This window comes from Urocitellus parryii, chromosome 4, assembly GCF_045843805.1.
Source record: "Urocitellus parryii isolate mUroPar1 chromosome 4, mUroPar1.hap1, whole genome shotgun sequence".
Lineage (NCBI taxonomy): Eukaryota > Metazoa > Chordata > Mammalia > Rodentia > Sciuridae > Urocitellus > Urocitellus parryii.
In genome coordinates this window covers 73,446,776-73,471,026 of record NC_135534.1, presented here as the reverse complement: position 1 = coordinate 73,471,026, position 24,251 = coordinate 73,446,776, and the positions used below count along the sequence as shown (strand labels likewise).

Sequence of the window (24,251 nt, the reverse complement as noted above, 5' to 3'; positions counted from 1 at the left end):
GATCCCTCAGAACAGTGCTCTGTCAGTTTGCACTTTGGCTCGGGACACCTCTGATATAAGCCTGGTGAGTTTTCAGCAGTATAGAGAAGAAAAGTTTTATTGAAAATAGAAACCACTAGGGCTGGGATTGTGGCTCAGCAGTAAAGTGCTTGCCTTGTACATGTGAGGCACTGGATTCAATCCTCAGCACCACATAAAAATAAATAAGCAAAATAAAGACACTGTGTCCATCTACAACTAAAAAAAATTAGAAAAAATAAAATAAAACCACTATATCTATCTAACTAGATGTGTGTGTGTGTGTCTCCTATCTATCCATCCAAGAAGCTCCTTGTCCATAATCTGTGACATATATACTGATTCACAAAGTGTATTTCTTGGTTCAGTCTTGAAATGTAAGCAAGATACATCAACTTAGACAAAAGAAAGCATTAGATTTTCCATTTGTAGAATGTAGTATGATGAGAAAAACACTGTAGACTTTGCCTCCTGCAGTGGCTGCGTGGTTCACCTCTACTGCATTTCTGGTAGAAATTGATAATGGAGAAAAGGATGTATGCTCTGTGGGTAGAGAAATCTCATTTCCAACTAAGACTCTCTTGCTGTCTAAATGTATGACTTTGAGCAAGTTACCAATGAGCCCCATATATTACCCATAAGTGGGTGATAATAATTATAATAACATTATGAGGCTGGGGCTGGGGCTGAGTGGTAGCACACTTGCCTGGCATGTGTGGGGCACTGGGTTCGATTCTTAGCACCACATATGAATAAATAAATAAAATGGTGGTCTATCAACAATTTTAAAAGAATTAAAATATAATAATTATAATAATATAAAGGAGGCATTATTATTAAATATATAATGCACATAAGGAAAAATAAACCCTAGAAAGATAAAATAACTGGCCCAAGGTCACACAACCAATGGACTGAATTAAGCTTAACAAAGACTCTCAAGAAGAAAATGCATCTGGCCAGAGAAGCAATGTGCCTCAACCTGTCTGACTAGGACTAAGCTCTTATCTCAGCCTATGCACTCCCCTGACTTAATGAATGCCTGGGAGTTATCTAACAACCCCAGCCTCGCCCTGTGACACCTCAGGCCTGCATCTGAACAAACCATATTATAAAATGAAGTCACTGGGTTCTCTTGTCCTACCCGCAGTGGGCCACAACATCAATTCTCCTCCCACAGACAACTGAAGCAATTCTCCCCCCAGCCAACATTGCTTAGGCAACTACTGAATACTTAGCATCTGCTAGACCCAGGAAGAGTAAAGCAGAAATCAAAATCGTGAAAGTTGGGCACTGGAGTCTGATAGAGCTGAATTTCAATCCTGGCTCTACCACCTACCAGCTGGGCAGTGACCTTATCTCACTAAGCTTCAGTTTTCTTGGTTGTGTATATGGAATGACACAGACAGAGATGTTTTTACATGGGTTGTGTGGGTGTGTGTAAAGAGATAATTAGTACAAAATAAGTTTAACAATGTATACTACAATGACACAGAGAGTGATATGGATAAATATTGTTGTTATTATTATTAATGCATTTATATTCTAATTGGGGGAAAGACCCACTTTGGGTTAGGAGGATGCAGTCAAGAACTCTACCTCAATCCTTTTGCTGGCAGAATGACCTCCTCTCTTGCCTTCTACCCTACTTGATGAACTGTCCTTCAATAGCACTGTCACCTATCACCTCTTGCTTGCTTATCTTTCCCTCCACAATGGAATTTATTTTGCATTCTTTGTGCCCCATTAGTACTTTGTATATGCTGTCACATTGTATTAGTAACTTAGGAATCTTTCTCTCTCTCTGCCACTGAATTGCTAGGTCCTTCAGAGTTTATTGTAGCTCAGTTCTTCACACAGTTTCTGGACTATAAATGTGTTCAATATCTATTTGTTACATGAAAAAAATGGATGTAACTCTCTAGGACAGAGCTCTTGGAGAGAACAAAAGAAGGCCCACGAGAGAAGAATAACTTAAAAGAACTCAGCAGATAGTAGTGGAAACAGGAAAAGAGAGATTTCAGTGATTTTAAATTTGTGGAAATCAATTTTAAGTGAGAGTCTCCCTCACACAGGTGAGGGTAAATCAGCTACTGCTTCCCTGTTGGCCCCAGAGGGGTTGCATCACCTTTAAGGTAGGGATGTAAAAACAGCTAGTAAAGAAAGGCTGGCCTTTTGGTAAGCAACTATCAGGAGAAAATTCTTGCCCAAGAACTGGCATTTCTAGTAATGGAGAAAGAAAGTTGAGGAGGGACAGTTGCTCCCTGTGAATGAACATATTACATCACAGAACTCTCACTGCTTAAAACACTTGGAAAAAAATAATAAAGCGACAGAGATTGTTTCAGAAATAAGGTATAAAATTCCACAGCAAGCAATTTGCCAGGAGTCTTTCTTGGCAATGGCGGTTGTTACTATCTGCTGTGAACAGGGTGGAACACAGACTGGGAATCTTTGCAAGTGATTACAGAAAAAACAGGATCCCATAACGGGTAAACTCTGGAGCCAACAGCTTGGGTATAAAAGTTAGCTTACAACTCAGTTGTACAAACCCTTTGACTACTGACTTATCTTTCCTCAATGTAGTTTCCTCAGTTTCACATTCTTATACCTTGACATAAAAAGTGAATGCAATTAGTAACCACTTAGTAAGAGTTGTATGGACAGCACTTAGGATGGCTAGTCCATAGAAAGCACTTAGAGAAGTGCCTGCCAAACGGCTAAGCATTAACAAACACCAGTAATGAGTGCTATTATCATTGACAAGTACTTGTTATCCATTTAACTTCATGTATTCTTCTGAGGCACTGTGGAGAGTTCAAAACAAATTTTTTTTTTTAAGAAAAGATACTGGTACTTACAGAGTTAAGCTGAAAATGAAGCATGAAACTGGTATCAATAGAACATTATAGAACTCTGGAAGTCCCTAACTGATGACTTTGAGTGATGAGGAGCAAAAGGACCACAATAGTAAAAAAAGGGCCTATATTGGTGATAGGTACTTAAAGTTAATTAAAATAGGACTTTATCAACCACTTTATCAAACTCCAGATGTTGAGGGGCAAATCAAGGGAATAAAAGAACTCCTCAATTATCACTGCATTTGGCTAGTGCTAAAATAAAAAGACATTTTTCTAGCTTGACCTTGAATGAGGTTTCAGGTTTTGAGAATGGTAAGGATGAAAGAACCTTAGGTATTAGTTGATCTGTGCACAATGATTTATAGATAGAGAAACAGGCCCACAGCTATGAGGCAACCTGCATAAGTCACACTGGAAACCCAGGATTCCTCATGCTCCTTGGTCTGGTTCTGAGCTCTCTGTAGACATTAGTTGGCTCCCTTGGCCCCTAAAAGCCACTCTCCTTCTCTGGCACTGGTCAGTGAGTTGAAATTCCATGTCTGGCTCATAGGTTTTCAGGCCAGCCCTTGCTACTGCCTGCTCTAGCCAGTTGGATGCTAATAGCCACAACAGGCTTAGTCCTACAGGCCTGGACAAGAACCTTAGAGTTGTAGCAAAAAAAAAAAAAAAAAAAAACAGTTAAAGTAAAAAAGAAAAAGTAGAAGTTAAAACTGATCAAAAATTAGCATAGAAATTAAGAATTAGCAAATGACCAACAACATTTGTCATGATCCCTATTTCTAATTATTAAAAATAACTCCATCATGTCCCATTGATAAAACTCTTGACAGTGAGCAAAAGTAGAGAATGGAGGGTTTGGGAGTTTTGCTTAATTTTGTTTTGCTTTCAGATTCTATGGGTTCTATAAGCCATGGGACTTGGGGGCTTAATAATAAAATGCTAGATAATTTTAGAATTATGAAGCAATTAATTGGAATCACAAATCCTGGCAATCTTCTGTAGAAGATGATGCACCAGTTGGCAAAGCAAATGATACATTCTCAGAAATCATTACTAAATTTATCATCTCTTGCACTAGTTCCAAATATGAATATCTAAATGAAGACCAAATTGCTAAGGGCTCAGCAGAAGGTTTGGCACATAGTAGAAAACAGTAGGCATTTAATAAATAAATTAATAGATAAAGTGAATAATAATAATTATATATTAATAATTTATCATGATTCATTTATAAATAAAACAAATTACTGACCCCTCAGCTGACAATATAGCTTAAAATTTCCATCAGCTTTAGTGAAACTGAAGAAAGCCATTTCAGTTTTTTCCAAAAACTATATCCAGTGACCACACAAAGTTCTAAGTTTGTAAAGCAAAATGCCTATGATAGAAATTCAACTGTGGCAGACAACAGCACCATCTTTGGTGTTTAATTCTCTGATGTTTCTCTCATGTTGTCCATTTAGGTCCACATCCATATCCATGCTGGAATACTTTAAATTGTAACAAATTCATACTAGATTGAGCTTGTCAAAGTAAGCCTTATATCCAGAACAATTCACCCTATTTCCCTCCACCTAACGATTAAAATTTAAAAGGTACAATTTTTAAAGAGTCTTTAAGCCATTTAGAGACCTATTAATAGTAATAAGTTATGGTTGAAATCAAACTTTCCTTGTCCATTGATTACAGAACTGCTGGTACAACTCTCCTGAGATGCTCAGAAATATTGTTTGCCCATTATATCTGTATATGTCTGGATATGATACCTGAATTACAAATGCAGTATTTTTATGTTTTTGTTGTTGTTGTTGTTTCATAGTCTCAGATTTTAAAGTAAAGGTAATAGAAATTTATATTTTTGTGACAACCCTTTTTGGAAAAGTTAGTGTTCAAATAGAAAACTTAATAGTTAAAAACAGGGTCTTAATGGCCCAGTTGTAAGATATATCAGTGTTTTCTTATAACATACCTGAATAAACCTTGCTCTGAGCCAACAGACTTAAAATGTTATTTCATAGATGTCTTACATTATAATGAGGTAATCAAGAGAACACAGGGGATTTTGAAAGGAGAAGAAAAGCAATCAGGTACATCACTGGACCAGTTATGAATAAATTGTTGCTCATGAAGGTATCATTTAGTGCAGATCACTGGAAAGTAATCTGGCAATGTGTTACAATTTTTAAACTTTTCATAACTCGATAATTATACTTCTAGGAACCTATCCAAGAAAATAAACTAAAATGCAAAAAAAAAAAAAGTTACACTCAGTGTAATACAGAGTACTTAGGAAAAGGTAAACAACAGAAGCATCAGACAATATAAAAATGTTTAAGACAGCTGTAGTAAGTTCACTTGATGAAATATTATGTTGTCAATGTGTTTGTAAGATATATTGGTTTGTAGTCTTGTAGTTGCTCTCAAATTTTGGCATATGGATAATATTGGACTCATAGATTAAGTTGTTAAATGTTTGCTTTTCTAGCTTTTAGAAAAGTTAGTGAGAATTGGTGTTCATTATTTTCTAAATATTTAGTAGAGTTCATCAGCAAAGCCATTTGGAACTGGACATCTTAGTGTGAATATTTTTAAATGCTAATTCAATGTCTTGTTATAGGACTAGTCAGAGCTTCTATTTTTTTCCTTGAGTTAGGTTTTGGTGTTTGTGTCTTTCTAGTAATTTATCTAAGTTATCTATTGATACACAGTTTTCCATAGTAGCCTCTTAAAATCCTTTTTATTTCTCCAAGGTCAGTAATAGTATCCTTTTTTCATTCTCAGTATTAGTAACTTGGATCTTTTCTCCTTGTCAGTCTAGTTAAAGTTTTATCAATTTCATTCTTCTTTTCAAAAATCACCTTTTGGTTTTGTTGATTTTTATTTTTTCTCTATATCATTAATTTTAGCTCTTAAGTGTTATCCTTTTCTCTTTGCTTTAGGTTTAGTTTGATCTTGTTTTTTCAGTGTCTCAAGAAAGAATGCTAGATTATGGATGAGAAATTTTTGTTAATATAAACAGTTATAGCTGTAAGTTTTCCTCTTAAGAAGTGCTTTAACTGGATCACATAAATTTTGGTATCTTGTGTTTTCATTCTCATTCATCTAGAAGTATTTTTTTTCCCTAATGACTTCTTCTTTGACCCATTAGTTAACTGAAATTTTTTAATTTTGAAATATTTGAGAATTTCCCAAATATCTTTCTAGTTTCATTCCATTATTATGTATTCCTTCATTAAAACTGATGTTTCCAAAAACTTTCTAGTGATGTGGTAAGGTGCTTCTATTACCATTAAAATAATTGATTACTGTTTATTGAACTTTATTAAATGTCATATACTATAAAGTAAGAATTTTTGTATATATAATAATATTTAAATATTCAAAGCTATGGCTCAGACATTAATATTTTAAGGTCATATAAACAAATCCCAGAACCATTGTTTGTAATACTTTATTATGTGTTATAACAGTAAGAAATCAAAATTGAAGATTATAAAAGATTACAAAATATTTTTTAAATAAAGAAACAATAATGTTAAAGAAGGTCTTTTTCAGCAATAAGATGATAGACACATTTTCCCCTGTATTTCCTTCAAATTTTCCCTAAAAGGTATGCTACCGTGTGTGTGTGTGTGTGTGTGTGTGTGTGTGTGTGTATTAACTATTCTTTTAGTTAGGAAAGAGAGTAAAAGGGGAAATATTAGAAAAAAATAGATGATAGAATCTATTGAAGTTATGTATGCTACTAAAATCTTTTAAGTTTTTCTATAATTGAATCATGGACAATAGATGGAGCTGAAAATGTGATACTGTGCAAAAATGCATAAAGCAAATAGCTAAGCCACCTCATTTTTATTACTAGTAATAAAAGGAGGCTAAAAATAAATCAGACCATTAAGCATAAGAATTATGAGATAAAATTCATGAGAAAAACAAATCAGAGAGATAATAAGTACAGAAAAATGCAACAAAATGGAAACATTACTCATTTGGCTGTGTTTCTTATTTTTTCTTCACTTCTCCCTCTTTTCTGCATATGTCTATTTTTTCTCAGAAAATTCGCTATTATGGTCTATAGAGAAGCTACTAGTTTTTCTATGCTGATTTTGTATCATTCTACTTTACTGAAATTGTTTATCAGTTCTAAAAATCTTTTAGTGGAGTTTTTACATTTTTCTGTATATAGAATCATATTATCTAAAACAAGCATAGTTTGATGTCCTTCTTATTTGTATGTCTTTTATTTCTTTCTCTTGCCTAGCTCTGGCTACCGTGTGAAATGTTATATTGAATAAGAATGGTGAGATTGGACACCTTGGCTTGTTCCTGATGCTTTCAGCTTTACCTCTTTGCCTCATTCACAATGATGTTGACTGGGGCTTTGTCATATCTATATGACCTCTTTAATATGTTGAGGTGTATCCTTCTATATTTGTTAAGGGGTTTTATAATGAAAGGATGTTGAATTCATCAAAATTTTTTCTGCATGTATTAAGATGATCATATGATTTTGATCCTTCATTTTATTGATGCAATATATTATGTTACTGATTTCCATATGTCAAACCATCATTGCAGACCTGTGATGAAACCAACTTGAAAATGGTAAAGTCTTTTTGATGTGCTATTGAATTCAATTTGCTTGTGTTTTGTCAAGAATTTTTGCCTATCTGTTCCTCAGAGATATTGGTCCATTTCTTCTGTTTTCCAGTTTGTTAAAATACATCTTTCCATAATTATCCTTCATGATTCTTCGTGCTTCTGTAGTATTGGTTATAATATCTCCTTTTTTATCTTCGATTTTATTTGATTCTTCTTTTTCTTGGCTTGTCCAGTTAAATATCATCAATTCTATTTTTTTAACAACTCAATTTTATCAATATTTTGTATTGTTTTTATAGTCTCATTTATTTCTGCTCTTATATCTATTACTTCTTTCCTTTTACTAATTTTGGATTTGGTTTGTTCTTGCTTTCTGAGTCCTTGGAGTGCATCAATAAGATGCTTATTTTAAATCTATTTTTCACATAGGTGTTGGTTGCTATAAATTTCCATATTAGTACTGCCTTTGCTGCATCCCACAGTTCTTATGTGTTGAGTTTCTATCTCCATTTTTTTTGGTTTTATTGATTTTATTTTTTTAAATACACGACAGCAGAATGCATTACAATTCTTATTACACAGAGTACAATTTTTCATATCTTTGTATATAGAGTATTTTCATGCCAATTTATGCCTTTTTATATATATACTTTTTTGCATTATAATTCTTATTACACATATATACCACAGTTTTTCATATCCCTGTATATAAAGTAAATTGACACCGGATTCGAGTCTTCATCCATGTACTTTGGATAATGATGTCCATCACATTCCACTGCCCTTGCTATTCCCCTTCTCCTCCCTTTCCCTCCCACCCCCTCTTCGATATCTAGAATTTATCTAATCCTCCCTTGCTCACCCTCCCTACCCCACTATGAGTCAGCCTCCTTATATCAGAGAAAATATTTGGCCTTTGTTTTTCTGGGATTGCTAACTATGCTTAGCATTATCTTCTCCATTGCCATCCATTTACCTGCAAATGCCATAATTTTATTCTCTTTTATTGTTGAGTAAAATTCCATTGTGTATATATGCCACATTTTTTTTTATCCATTCATCCACTAAAGGGCATCTAGGTTGGCTCCACAGTTTAGCTATTATTGACTCTTTTTATGATCATTCTTTTAAATTCCTTCAGAGATATCATATTACCTTGTTTTTCATATTTCTTATTCTTCATATTTCTTGTTCTTCCATATTAAGGTTTGCACATCTGGTGTATCAGGTGTCTCTACCACTTTTACAGGGCAACCTTCTTAATAAGCAGATTCCTCCTGAAGATGTGTCTTGAGGCGTGGGTTAGTTATGCAATGCTGGCTTTGATTCTAGCTTGGCAGCATAGTGTAGTCTCCCTATATTTTATTTGTTTGTTTTTAATGACTTGGAGCAAAGTGTATACCACAGCAGAGTCAGAGAGAACCACTGTCACTATAGGCTATGCAAGAATGGGGACATTCTAGCAGTTCAGACAGATGTGATGCAGACAGCTGTGGGCATAGTGGCTGTTCAGCTACTCTTTACCATGGGAGTGGTGGCCCCTGTCAGTTGATGTGCATTTCTTCTTTCACTGTTGATACTAGCTCTGCTACAAGCAAGAGTCTCTGGCTGGCATGGGGAACCCCTGCCATGGTAAGGGGCCTGAAGCATTGTTCTCTGACCACTCTGTGATGCAGGCCCAGAAGCTGCATTGGTGGAAACTGCACAACCAGTCTGTGGTGTTCAGATCAAATCCTGATAGCAGCTTGTGGTCAGAAAGGGAAGGTGCAGAAGTGGGCTAGTAGCCAGAATGATGGTGTTCCTCTCTGCCAGTGGCATTTAACATCCAGAAGCAAGGTTATGGCTGGTGCTGGGCAAAGTTCCTAATGGCACTGTTTGACCATTTGTACCCAGTGGTGGGGTGATGGCTGAAGCTTGGGCTTTTCTGCCCCCTCCCAGGTTCTTGAGCTGTGGAATGCAGGGTAATAGCCACAGCCATGGTTTTGGTCAAAATCTCCTCAGCATGTTCCTGTGGAGAGAGCAGCAGCATGAACAACAGTGTTCTCCCACCATCAGTACAGACATTTGAGCACTGTACAGTGCCAGGCATACATTCACTTGTGTCCAATGAGGGACTTAAAGACTGGTGCCAATCCATTTGTTTTTGGTCACAACTTTGGTCTCAGAGGACAGACCTTTATTTCCTTGTTCTCAAGGGTGAAACCTGCCATTCCCCTCTGTTACAACACCTGTCCTACATGGCAAGTTCACTGGGCCATGTTGTGTATACAAGGCAACTACCACCCCCAAAAAAATGCAGTGGAATGTCTGTGGAGCCCCAGAAATGGTAATATCCAGGGATTTTTTAAGTTCAGACAATAATTCCATTCCCTCTCAAGATGGTTCCTGCCTACAGTACCCTGGGTGCTCACCAGGAGAAGATGTAGGGGATTCTTCTCCAAAGCAAGGCTACTATTCGGATTTCAGTTTGCTTATCTAAATGGGTTGCCATCCTTTGAGTATTTTGAAGCTTTCCAGTAGCTGGGACTGCCAGCATTCATACTGATAAGAGTTTTCTGGGACTCTTTCACCCTCATCCCTGAGAAGGGGGGACTCTTTATCCCCTGATTGTAGAGCTAGATTGGTAGATACCAGAATATTTTGTTCTCTTTCTATGCTATTGTTCCAAGTCTTGGAATATTACAAAGTTCCAGACTCTTATTGATTTCAAATGTTCTCCAACAATTACTCACACTCACAAAAAAAGTAATGCACCATTATTTTTGTTATTCTTTGTGGAGGAGGAGGTGAGTGCTGGACACTTCTATTCTACCATCTCAACCTCTCTTGTATTTTAAATTAAAAGCCTGTATTCTTCTAAACACAGCATAGATAACATTTTTTTAAAGCTGATGTTTTGGAATCAACATCATGTTCCCAGCCTGGGAAGAGTTACAAGTTGTTGTTGTTGTTTGTTTGTGGTATTGGAAAACAGACCAAGTGTTTGGTTTGAGAGCTGTGGTAAGCCCCCTAAGTAGAGATACTAAGTAGGCAATGGGGTACATGAGTCTGGAGTTAAGGGGGAAATTCCAAACTGGAGATAAACTTGGGTATAATCAAGTCATTGGCATGTGAGATAGCCTAAGGAACGAGTCGGGGAGAGAAGAGGGAAGAAAGAGAGAACCAAGGATTGAGCTCAGTATTCCCAACTTTAAAGACTTAAAAGTTGAGAAAGATCTAGCAAAATAAACTCCAGATGAGTGGCTTCCTGGAGTAATAGGACAATGAAAATATAGAGGTGTAACAGAGTTCAAGGAGGCAAGTGTTTCAGGGAGAAATATCAGATGAACTATGTCTAAATCTAGATCAAATATAGAGTAAAATAAGACCTGAGAATAAATGTTGAATTAAACATCCCTGAGCTCATTCATGACCCTAGATAAAGCAGTCTGAAAATTTTTTTCTGAAAGCGAGCAGATACAAATGATTATAGGCTTTGTTTGGAGCCAGATAGTCTTTGTTGCAACTATTCAGAATTGCTGTTGTGGCACTTAAACAACTGTAGACTACATACAGAATGGGCCTGATTGTGCTCTATTTCAACTTTATTTACAAAATCATGTAGTGGGCTGGACTGGCCTATGAGCCAGTTCCTGACCTTTAGTGTATGTGATATCAAAGCATTTAAAGTGTGATTCAGTATATTCAAATAAAGAAACAGAAGGATGGTTTTTGAGTTGTTTTGCTTTAAAGAGAAACAGAGAAATGCAAGTAGTAGGTTAAGGTTGCTGGAGAATGAGGGAGAAGAGGTTTTCATTCCCTTGGAAGGAACAGAAATGATATCCCAAATGTAGATGTCTTGGACCTCAAAATTAAGAAAACACTCTACCTGCTGCGCATATGAGTGACCATAAAGTCCAGCATAAGTTTCAGCAACAACTTTACGATTCCAGGCTCGCTTCTGTAGAGCCTCTTGGCTACCTCATCTCTTCAACTGAAATAAAGCCTCAACTTGGACTGCAAAGTAATAAAGTTTTATTTAGCATAACCTGTCCCAGAAATAATGTAAGTAGAAAAAATTTTTTAAAAAAACAGGGGTGAGGGACTCACCTGGGATTTCATTTTTCAGAATCGTTTTAGAATGGTTGGATCCTGATAAAATTGTTTTCTTGGAAAGGAAACAAAAGTTAAGTTGAATTTTATATTTTGAGGTCCAAGAAGATCAGCTACCACATTTCCATGAATAATAAACTGTTTGCCACCACGACAAGTCCACTAATGTCAGTCATAGGGATCTGTTGTTCTCATTTTCATTTTGTTTTTTTGTTTTTCAGTACTAGGGATTAAGCCCAAGGGTGCTTAACCACTGAGTTATATCCCCAGTCCTTTTATATAATTTATTTAGAGACAGGGTCTCACTGAATTGTTTAGGACCTCGCTAAGATGCTGAGGCTGACTTTGAACTTGAGATCATCCTGCCTCAGCCTCCTGAGCCATTGGGATTACAGACATGTGCCAACATGCCCAGCTCTTGTTTTAAAACTCTTTGAATGTGTATGAAAATAAGATATGTAATATAAGGTGGTTGCCCAAATTTATAGTAAAAATTTTCCCAAGAGAACACCATTAAATGGAAAAAAGTCTTTATAAAAAATGAAATAAGGTGGCTGCAGAAAAAGTTTATTTGAGCTCAGTATAAATTTAAATTCAAATTTCACCAGAACACATTATCACAAAGGTGACACTTTAGAACTATGAAATACTTGAAGCTTGAGAAATTAGGACAGGCAGATGAGAAGAAAAACTGATCGTATTCCTAGTTTTGAAGTTTTCTGTATGAAAGGATATATGTCAAGATCTACTCATGTGTCCTGAAGGGTGTGGAATTTTAGTGGAAAAAAGAGTGATTGTTTTTTGTCTTGTTTTCTTTCTTCATGGAGCATGTGTTTTATCTTAAGCCATCTCACCAATGCCTTACATCTTGGTGTCAGGATGGGCAATTTCATGCTATTTGGCCTAAAAACTGGCAACTTCTGAGAGACAGTGATAGGGTGCCGGTATTCTAATGTCTGTCACAACATGAAGGGTATTCATTTAACTGAGATAAAACAAAATCAGATAAACAAAAGACATCCGCTGCCTGATTTCAAGGGTTAGAAAGGATGGTTTCTTCTCACTCAATTAAAGATTTTAAACTATTTACATCAAATAAAATGAGAAAACCTACTCATTGTTTCCTTTCATCTCATGGTGTGGGGTTGGGGAGGGGTTCTTTTCCTTAAAATGGAGTTATTGAGATGTAATTCACATAGGATACTGTCCACCCACTCAAAGTATACAATTCAGTGTGCTTTAGCGTATGTATAGGATTCTACAACCATCACCACAATATAATTTTAGAACATTTTTATCTCCCCTAAAAGAAACCCCATTCCCGTCAGTTTCCACTCTCTGCTCCCTGTACCCCCAGCCCTAAGCAACCACCAATTTACTTTTTGCTATAGATTTGCCTGTCAAATTTTCTTTAAATTGCCATGCATGACCTGTACCACTGAATTTTTTTTCTCATTATCATAAGAATTAAAGAATGTGATAAAGCCTTCAAAAATGTGAATAGGTATCCAGAAAATTGTAGCAGCATGATCAAAAGATCTAGTGAATTCAGTAGTGTCTGATGGCTTAAGTAGTCTCTTAAGCAGTGAAGATTTAGATTTAGACAGATTGCAATATCACTTAAATGCCAATAATTTTAATTATAAACCTGAAGCAGGCTAAGGTGGCAGAAATGTCTTGTGCTCATAAGAACAACAATATTTGCAACCAGGAATATTTGCAAATGCATTTTCTGACTTCACTACTTACTATCTGTGTGACTTTGGGCAAGCATGAAAATTCATGAAATTAGCAGATAGAGCATTTAGGACCAAGCCTGACACATAGTGCTCAATAAATGTTAGGTATTATTTTATCATTTTAACTCATAAGAACACAGTAATTTAGGTCAAATTCCAAAGAAGAATTCTTAACATATGCCAGCTTACACATTTAATTAGTATTTTTGAAGTCTCTCTTCAAAGACATTTCCTGCCATGAAAGCGATAGAGCATGATTGAAGATGCTGTAATGTAGGAAGAACAGCATTGATCAAGTATGATTATGAAGAAAGCTGTAAACTGGCCTTCAGTTACTTTAGAATCATGCATTCTATAAATAGCAAAAGTGCTTGCTAATTTATTACTTTCACCTAAGCACTCTTGTTGCAAATTTTCCTTCTATATTAAAAAACCAATTGCAGCAACAAAAAGCTTCCATAATGGTCTTATACCTAATAAAATAAAGAATAATATTAGAGCATTATAAACCACATAGTCTTTTATAGTTGAAATGTTTAAGACCCTAAACATGACTTTTTAACTCTGTGTGAGCTAAAATTGTGATTTGGTTTTGTGTCCATAATGTGAGGAAATGTAACCCAAATAATTTCGTTACCTTCTCTTTAATTCAAATGCAAAATGGCATTTGCTAATAAGACTATGTTAGATAATTTCTGAGGTATTATGTACTTTTCTGTTCTCTTAAAAAGTGTGGTGCTAAGTATTATGTCCCAATCAGATAACTCATGAACACACAACATTTTCATACTTGGGAAATGTTAACACATTACAGTCCTTGCTTTGAAACATAAAAGAATTAATCACAGACAACACCATTTCACTTTCCTTTGACCCTTTAGACAATTTAATATGGTTTGCATGCAATCCCATTTTAGGCCCCAATGGCCTATACTTTATACATCTGTTTGTATGTTATCACCCCAAGCTTTCCTCCTCTTGGCATTGTTTTGTATTTGCATGAAAATTCATAACTTTTGCATGAAAAGTCATCTGTGCTGTTGAAGATAAATGTCTAACATGCCTTGCAAATATCACATACCATTACTTACATATTTTTTTTCTTTTATTTTCAGTTATCGAAGTTTAAATATGCTTGAAATGTAAAAGTGGCATGAAACTGTAGTGATGCAAGAATATTTAATGTTCCTTTAAGGTTTATCATTCTTACCTGGGAAAACTTGGGGGCTATTCCCAACCTAGTCTTTGGACACTAATCTTCAATTACAAATTATGATAAAACTATACTGAACACAGGTGCTGTCAGCAGAGTAATAACTTCTGAAGTAAGTTTTTTTTCCTTAGCTCTTTCACATGAAGTGTAAAATTTGTCCCCTGACTTCGTAAATTATTAAATATTTTGTTGTTTTTCACAAAACCTTCCTAATGTGACATAAAATTAAGCTCAGTTGACTTTGGCGAATTCCTAGTACCTAAAAAAGTAAAAATAACTTACTGAATGACAGCACTAACATTTTAGTACCTTAATGCTTTCTCAATGCCAAAATGGATATTTGATATAAGAGTGCATGAATACACAAAGAGAGTAAGTCATTTGCACAATTTCATCAAGCTTCAAATTAAAGAGCCCTTGACAGTGTCCAACCAATGGGAGAAAGTGCATACTTCCAAGCAAGGCTCCTTTCTTCCAAGGCTCCCTGCTTGCTCTGCACTTATTCCCCCCAACTGTCATTGCTACCACACTAACACTGTTTGAGAATACCCTTTAGAGAGTCCTTTAGAGCCATCAGCACATGGATTTTAAAACCTGTGTAGGGAGTGATTATAACTTTCTTATGAAGTGAATAGGCTCTCAGTACCAAAGCAATCAAATCAGGATGGTAATCAGGCTGGTGAAACATTTTCAATGACATATGAATATAAAATTAATAAGACTTACAGGGCTTATAGCTTGAAAAATGATCGTGAACACATTTCCCAAAGAAGAACCCCTCAAAGCATTCATGTAAATATCAGCAATGGTGGAATAAATGGAATTTTCTTAAGTATTTCAGATGACTACAGCATAGTCACTGGAATGAATAATTTCAATATTATGTATGTAGGTGTTATTTTTAACTTGACCTCATTTAAGCTAATGGAGGAGTTTACACATTAAAAAGACAGTCATTCTACATTATTTTTATCTTATCGGAATGTAGATGAGTGACTGTCACTTCCCCTTGGCTGAGTGAATATCAAGTTAATGCCAATTTAGCAGCAATTTTAACAGCTTTTGGTTGACTGTCTCCTGACTGTCACCAACTGGTTCTGTGATATTGGCATGGGACTCAACCTCTTTGTGCCCTGGCTCCTTAACTTATCTTTAAGTTATCATCTGAATAGAAATGCTATAATTATCAGATATCTGTGTGTGAGACTATAATTATCATATATCATAAATCTACATTCTTCTCTGTATACTTGAATTAAATTCAAGCTGAAGTAACTCAAAATTCAAAAAATAAAAATAAGGGTAACTAGACACAGAGAAGAAAACTAGTTTCTCTAATAGTCTTTTCCACCTGATGGTAAGATGCCATTTTCCTAGCTCTATTTGTTTACATTATTGTCTTGTACAAGTCTCACATCCCAGTATCTTCATCACCTTTTACAGATGAAGATACTGAGGTTCAGAGAGATTCAGTTCCTTGTCAGAGGTGATGGACTAGCAAGATACAGAGCCAAAGACTCTGGGTCTTCCAATTGAATACTCACTCCCTCCATCACCGTTTATCTCTGAGCAGGCTTTTGATCATGAGGCGATTTTTCCAAGGTGTCATCATTCAGAATTTACACTCCTTGAAAAGAAAATCTGCCTTTAGAACACCATGGCACCTCTGTGGAATCTCCACTTGCGTCACTACAGCTGTCTCTGCTTTTACAAACTAGTTGTTTTGTCAGCATGAGTGTGACAACAATTAGACGTCCCCTGTTTTTGCCCCATGCCTTTTCTCCTTCACAGTCATTCAATGACAAGCGTAAAAAGAGCTTCATCTTTTCACGAAAATTCCCATTCTACAAGAACAAGGAGCAGAGTGAGCAGGAAACCAGTGATCCTGAACGTAAGTAGATTCTCCAAGATAATGTCACATGCAACACAAGAGGAAAAAAAAAATCCTTCACGGGCAACACGCATGATGTAGGCTCTCCCACGCCACACGCTAGGCAAACGACACAGCAGGCAGGCAGGTCAGGTCTTACTACTGTGACCAGTGTTTGACTGCAGTCTGGATCCTTCCCTTCCTGTGGCTCTTCTTTGTAGAATGCTTTGGCAAGGGAGATATGGAAACTGGGACTTCACATCTAACCAGCCTTTTTTGACCAGAAATGGGTATGATTTGCCTTTTTCTCTCATGTAAGGGCTTGAGACTGATTTCCCTTCTGGGCAGAAAGATTGGGTTCCATTGCTGCAGAAACTTTTTGAAACGCTCACTAACTGGGAGCAATTAAATTACTTTTATTGATTCTGGCATATTGGCTCCCTCTTTCCCTTCCAGTAAATATTAAATACTCTCTCAGCAGTGAGCATGTATTGGTGGACACTAAGTCTCAGAATCTGATATGAAACATGGAGGGGATCGTCCCTCTAAGAGGCACATTTCTGTGGCAATATTAACGGATGGCATTTGCCAGATCTTTTTTTTTTCTCCCTCTTTTTATGTTTTCAGACTTCTGCTTATACCTTTGGAGTTGCTTTCCAAATCAGCAATTTCTGCCCTAAGTCTCAGCCCAGGGAGTTTGGGGTAAAAGTTGTTTTAAAAGCACAGAGTGGGATCCAGATTGTTTAGGCAACACGGTCTGTCATGGTAGTATCCATTTCAACTCCACTGACTTCTTCCTTCCTCTTCCGTGGCTGTTCTTCCTCTCTCATTGCTCTCTCTGGGGACTTCCATGCAGGACATCCCCGGATTAGGTGACGACGGTTATGGAACAAAGACTCTGAGTAAGTTTCCAGGAATGGTCACTGTAACTTTTCTTTTCTTTTCCTTTCCTTTTGAGTTTGGCTTTTGTTCCTTTTCTTGAGGGCCTTTCACTCCTAGCATGCACAAGATACGAGTTTTATTTGTTACCTAGCTGTGAATGCTCCTACAAAATAATTTTCAATCGTTTTGTTCTGCATGTCAGCATTTAAAAGCAAAGTGTGTCAGGCACTCTAACTTCTGTTGCAGTTAACTCCTTCCCTTTCTGACCATGTGATATGGCCAACATGGTCCTGATGCTCACCATAGCATCACTTGCTCTACTGCCTAATTCTTCCCCAGAGAGCAAGAAACCATGTTGCAAGAAAGGGTGAGCTAAATGTTCTAGGAAAGCAAAGTAGAAATCTACTTTATGTTCTTTCTTCTGCCTTTTCACATGGAAATATTTAATTAGCTTGCCAAATTTCATAATCGAATTGTACTTTGCTATTAGTAAAGGAGCTACTCTGTAGTCAAAAGGAACATGCATTCTTGAAAAATAAACATTAAGCTATTTGATCTTCCATGAATAATTCTTTGTCATTAACTTTGATCTTTTCTGACTTGCAGTGATCCTGCTTGAAACGTTTGTATGATAAAGTTTTAGATATGTATTAATATTTTTTTCTATCAGTGATTAATTAGCTGCATTGCATAATCAAGTCTTTTGTAGCATAGAACAAAAATAATATGTATTAGACCTTTACATTCTAGTTATTCATGTTTTCAGTCTGTGTCTTATTGCATTTAGCAATTAAAACTAATTTTCCTATGTATCAATATGCTATGATTTTTCTTTCTTTAATACTAATCCTATTGTGTAGGCACCAATGAAATAAGAACAGAATTTCGTGTCTTTTGCAGTTGTATCACATGTTCAATTTTATTTTGACAGCTATGGGTGATATTTTTATAAGCTGTTCATGTCATTTTATAAAACAATAGCATTGTTTTCAAGGGCTGTTTTACATAATCTCACATAATACCTTTCATACTTCAAGTTGTTCATTTAGAGTGGTTTTTAGATATGTATACATAAAAAACAAAATCTGATCGGGAGTACTGATCTCTTTAAAGATGAAAACTTTATCTTTGAGGCATTACAAGAATATGATGAAATTTTTCTTGAATTAGTGAGTAAAATTCAAATGCTATTTTCAACATTATTGCCATAGTATCAAGCATCATCAGAGAGAGTTTGTAAATTTTCAATTTGGGAGGGAAAAGGAAATGTTTTAATATATTATTAATATTGAAAATCAATAAAAATCTTCATAACCCCCAGTTCAAAGTACTTAAGATAATAATGCCTGTGAAAACACACCATTGTTGGTCTTGATGGTCTTTCAGTGATAGAAAACAGACTTGCACAGATGCATTCACACTTCTTTCTCAGTGCCCCTTTGCACTTAGAACATGTGTGCCCAATTAGCAATGCAGAAAAGATTTGTGTAAATTTAACATACTTCAGTTTTCATGAATTTCATGCAGCAAAACAAGTCTATATAACTGGCAAGAATACATAATATCTAAGCATTTTAAAGTGCTTTTTCACTATTAGAACATAATATTATACTTTTTCCTCTTTCGTGTCAATCGTACGACAGGGCAATTTTTTTTTAAAGCTGAAGTTATTACCAATGAGCTTCAGAAATCAAATAATCTCACATACTTAACTAAAGTGATATACAAAAATGTTGATGATTTGATCATCTATAATTTAAATAGTACAGATAAAAGCAAATAACTTCAGAAATGAAAGTGCTAATACTGGCACATAACCAGTACACACATCCCTACTATGTTAGCTAAGCTGTATTTGTATGAAAAAACAATTCGGAATGTCACTCTATGAGCACATTATTCAGAATGAATTAATGACAGACTTCATGCTAGAACCAGCCTGAGCAACAGGCCATTTAACGATTGCCTAGTTGTACCCACAAAACCCAATAGCTATCCAGGCAAAGCTCTTATAAAAACAAGAAAATACTGAACTAATTCACAAAACATTTTCAGTGACTTCTTTCTTCCAAGATTTTTCTATTCACTCACTAAAACAGGAAAGATCTTCAAGCCTCCCTTTCAGCCTGAGAATTAGTTTATGAAGTATTTAAGTAGAAACAAAATTCAAGAAATTCCAGGGATCAATTGGTGATTCAGTGTTCCTAGAGAATAATTAAAGGCCCAAATAGAGAAACGCCTGCAAGAAAACAGTGCCTGCATACCTGAAGCTCCTGGATTTATAGTTAAGAAGATATTCAGTTGAGACACATTGGCCTTTGTAACATGAATCTGGAAATCCAGCTGTAGGAATGGGTCATATAGTATTTATAAAAAGAAAATTGCGTAGGTTGACATTCATTTTTTAATTAAAGATACTTTCCTTGTTTGCTAAAAGGAGGAAACAGCAATCAAGCAGCAGTTTCCTGTAAAATGGCGATAAAGTTTTCATCTTCTTTATCTTACCTGAATTTTCTTAATGCAATCTACTCTGCAGCCTTTGACTTGCCTTTTGCTCACATTTCTAGTAGCCTTGCATGCATGTATTTCTTTCCGTTCTGGCTGCATTCCAATGCTTGGTATCTCTTTAATTTGCTGTGCTGTTCTTGCAGAACATGTTTCTTCTAATGCCAGCGATAGCGAAAGTAGCTACCGTAAGTTACTGCTTTGGTTTGCGGTTCTTTTCTTTGCAACTGCTCCATTGCCTGTGATAGTCATTTCAGAGTTTTGTTGTTGTTTTTCAATTGCTGCCTTTTGTCATCCTTATCCAAAGCAAATGGCTTGAAATGAAATCAGTTTTGGTTGCAGATAGATACAGAAGACACTAGGGCCATCAGTGGACCCTAATGAGATTTGTGCAAGCAGTCAATCTTGCTAATTTCAATTCCAACCTCAGCTGGTGGTGACCCAATGATTCAATTCTCACAGAGAAATTGCAAAAAAAGTTCAACATAGTGGATTTTGACATTCCACCGCCTGCCTCCCCCTGATCAATTTAAACTCCCTGCAGGAGGGTGAAGAAGTCATTATGATTTTATTTTCCTTATCATTTTGCCTTTTTCTGTTTTGTTCCCTTTTAAATCAGACATGAATCTTATATCACTTTCTCCTTGCTTAATATTTTAAACTAGATACTATATCTATATATCTAACTTTATTTGGGGGATGGTTGGGAAAGCAATGAGAAAGTTTCTTCCTCTAATGGTGAAGGAACTCCCATTTGGGGGGGGGGGAGTGAGCAAATAAAATAACTGAAAAGGTAGGTAATTATTTAAAAATTATTTCTGTTTTTTTCTTTGGTCACCTCAAGCCATTTGCTTAGTGTATGGAAATACTCACCAAACACCAAACACATCCTTTTGTTCAGTTCTTGTGGTTTCTTACCACCTACTTACTGGTTTTTGGTGACTAATATAGGTACAAATTGTCATTGGGATTCTTAGAACTTTTATAATATTAATTTGTACTCCTTAATGAAAGGGATTTCCCAAAAAGCAATCGCCAAGGATATTAGAAAACTGCAGGCCCAATACATGACCACAGCTACCAAGGCAGAAATTGGTATTTTCTTTTGCTTAAATATTATAGTAATTAAAAACTAAAATCAGCTGGGGTATTTTCCCCCATGATATCATCACACTTTACAAGATTTTTTGAGTTGGAATGCGAAATAGTGTTGTGGAATATTTTAAATGTAATTTGGATTTTGAGAAAGGCATTGGAGAATCAGATTAGTAGCAGGTTAAAAAAAAATTAAAAGGTGCAGAAGAAAGATGGCAGACAAAGGTCCAGAGGAGGCAGATGAGAGAGATGAGACATGCCAAAGAATGAAGAGACAAAAATTTCAATGAGCATATTTATCACATGATATTAGTATCACCCAATTTCCTTATCAATAGAAGTCTTAGAAGTTCACCAAGTCTTATTGAAGGAAGGATTAAAAGGGTAGCTTTCAACATGATTCTTGACATTATGAGTTTCTTCTTACTCTTATAAATTTTTGACTAACCCAATTTAAAAAAAAAATTGTTTCTCCCATTTTTCATTTGATTTTAAACCAAAAACAAAAAAAGCCACAAGCCAAGAAGTAACCAAAGCTTATCTTCTGACTTTTGTTTTACTACTGGAGATTAAATCCAGAGGTGATTTACCACTGATACACACACCCAGTCCTTTTTTAATTTGTTGTTTTGTTTTGTTTTTAGTTTTTGTGGGGTTTGTTTTACTTTGTTTTTTTTTTTTTTTTGAGACAGTGTCTCCCTGAGTTGCTGAGACTAGCCTCCAACTTGTGATCTCAGCTCCCCGAGTCACTGGGATTACAGGTGTGCAGCACATCTGGCTTTCTCAATTATACAATTTATTTGTTGGCTTTCATGGAAACCATTGATACTAATTTCTTTAGTGTTCAGTTTTCAATTATCAAAACTGTTCTTTCTTCCAGTAGACAAATACATGGGAAAGGAAAACACCATGCCTTATTCTTCTCTATCTTCCATGGAACGTATATATAAGAAGTATCTTTTTATTTAGAAATCACATTTTTTGGAGTATAGCCTCCTCTTCTGTATTTCAGAAGCAGGATTTTTTTTCCAGAATCATTACGTTATAAAAATTATGCAAAAGTTTTCAGCAGCTTGATAAGTTTTTGGAGTGATTACCATAATGACATCAATAATTCCTTTTACTCTCAAATGGTAGCTGCTGCACACAAATGTTTATTGGATAAAAAAACATTTATATGCATCTTGAATTATCTATGAGAAGAAAGAAGAGTTGGAGGTAAATTCTATATTAGTAGGGCAAGTGTAGAATCTAATCATTATATTGGTTTGGAGTTACAGAAGGTCATCCACTCAGATTTTCCTTACAAGTCATTTGTCGAAGCTAGAGGGAAAAAAAATTACCATCGTTTTCCCTCCAAGGTATAAATACAAGGGATTCCAGAAGAATATTAATTTGTCATCTACCATAAGTCAGGTTCCCTTCACTGGTACCATGAGACCCCAAATAAACATACACTAACTCTGGATCGAAGCACACATATAGTAGGAGAAGGAGTTCAATAAATGAGAATGTGCACAAAATGAGGCAGGTTCTAGGAGATAAGTTTAACTCAAGAATAATGACAGAATCAGAGATGGTTTCAGAAAGGAAACTTTGATCTGAACTTCAGAAAGATGAGACAGACACTTACCAGCTAGGCAAAATGAGGAAGGAATTTTCTAGAAAGGGCAATGTTGTGACAAAATCCATAGAGGCTTGGCCCAGACTTCCAGAAAGAAGCAACTTTGATATCAAAATAGGCTGCATTTTTCTACTGAATTCCTGGCTTTTGCTATAATTATGATTAACTTTATCATCTTTTGAATAGCAGTATGAACAAAAACAAAAAGGACTCTTTTCATAAAGTCCAGGTGTTATATTTTACTTTTAGAACTGTGCCATGTCCACTTTAGGGACAAAATAGCTATAATAAAGTGTGAGTGATGAGAAATGGTCCCAGGTCCTTGTTCCATAGGCTTAAGGGCACAATTCACACTGCATCCTGGAGTTACATGTTTTGGCAGACTCACCTGAAGGTGTCCTGTTTCCTGAGATAACACCTGCACACACATTCATGGACACAGACCTCAATTTCTAATAAATAGTTCAGACCTCTGCTACACCACCTCAGGCATATCAAATAATTATTTGTTCCAATTCCAACTACATTGGGAAGCAGCTAAAATGCAGTTAATCACAGGGTACATTGTCTAATTAACAAAATACCACATCAAAACTGTCTTAATTATTGACCAATTCCAAATTTCCATCTGCCAATAAAGAAGTGAAGTGAAGTCTTGTATTTGGGGCTCTTGTGTACCACATCTTTCAGTTGCCCTTGTATTGGAAGGCAATAAATACCAAGCAAAAATAATGGGGACCAGGCAAACCTCTGCAGCTAAAGACCTGCCTTCTCAAAGCCCCTGACACAGCATGGATGTATAGGAGCTGATGATAATACTTTTAACCCACTGGGGTTCATCAGTTAAGAAGGATTTTCAAAACAAGGATCTTGAAGAAATGATTTGAGTGAAACTGACATGTTGATATAAAAGCCAAGATTTCTCCACTAGAGTCTGAAAATAACGCACATATTCTTTGCTTTACTCCACTATTCTCAAGTTTTGCCCTTGGATGCCTTTAGTTCTTTCATCTTTATAGAGCAATTTTTCATTCCACCTGTTGTTTCATTTGACTTCTGCAATATAACTATTACATGTATTTTACACTGATATTCCACTTTTTAAGGGAAGAAGTTAAAGCTCCAAGAGGCTGTATACTCATCAATAAATGGTAGCACTACAGTTCCAACCAAGACCTTTCGCTTAAATTCCAGACATTTTTCACTCTTCCCTATACTTTGCTATCCCAGCCTCTTGATGTTTGTATCTACTACATTCCAATCATCCCATGCTACTCATCCAATTAATATAGTCAACAACATTGACAAAACATTAACTATATGCTAATCCTTATTTCAAGGGCTTTATAAAACAATTTAATCTTCTGAACATCCTATGAAGATGCTATGTGATTTTGCAAAAACTAAAGTATCAGTAGTCCCTTATATAAAATGAGTAGCTTAGATTAGAACTGAGATTGAAAATATATTTCAATCAAGATTTCAGCTCTGGCCAATGGGTAGTAGCTGCCTGATGAGTTGTACTGAAAAGTATTCTGAGGCCACATTGAGTAATGCAGACAATGATCAGTTTGTGATACCTATCAAGAACATGGGATGTAGGAATAATGTGCTACACACTTGCCTCTGAAGCACATGAACTCCAATCCTCACTTAGCCTAAAGTTCTATGGTTCTAAGAATCTAATTTATTCTTAATAGCCATCATATGCTACCACTAAATGCTGAATTTTGAACATTAAATGAACTAC

At 35.8% G+C, this 24,251-nt stretch overlaps 1 protein-coding gene across 11 annotated transcripts in view; it reads left to right on the top strand.

The window, feature by feature from the left end:
* Dlg2 (discs large MAGUK scaffold protein 2) overlaps positions 1 to 24,251 on the top strand; it is a 2,013,368-nt gene that overhangs the window by 1,967,199 nt on the left and 21,918 nt on the right. For 8 of the 11 annotated variants that reach the window (XM_077797652.1, XM_026384678.2, XM_077797650.1 and 5 more), the window contains one exon: positions 17,252 to 17,297. In XM_077797652.1, the coding sequence (XP_077653778.1) occupies positions 17,252 to 17,297 (46 nt within the window). Of the gene's footprint in view, positions 1 to 16,316; positions 16,417 to 17,251; positions 17,298 to 24,251 lie in introns of all 11 variants that reach the window. The other 3 variants (XM_077797656.1, XM_077797653.1, XM_026384675.2) reach the window with 1 other exon arrangement.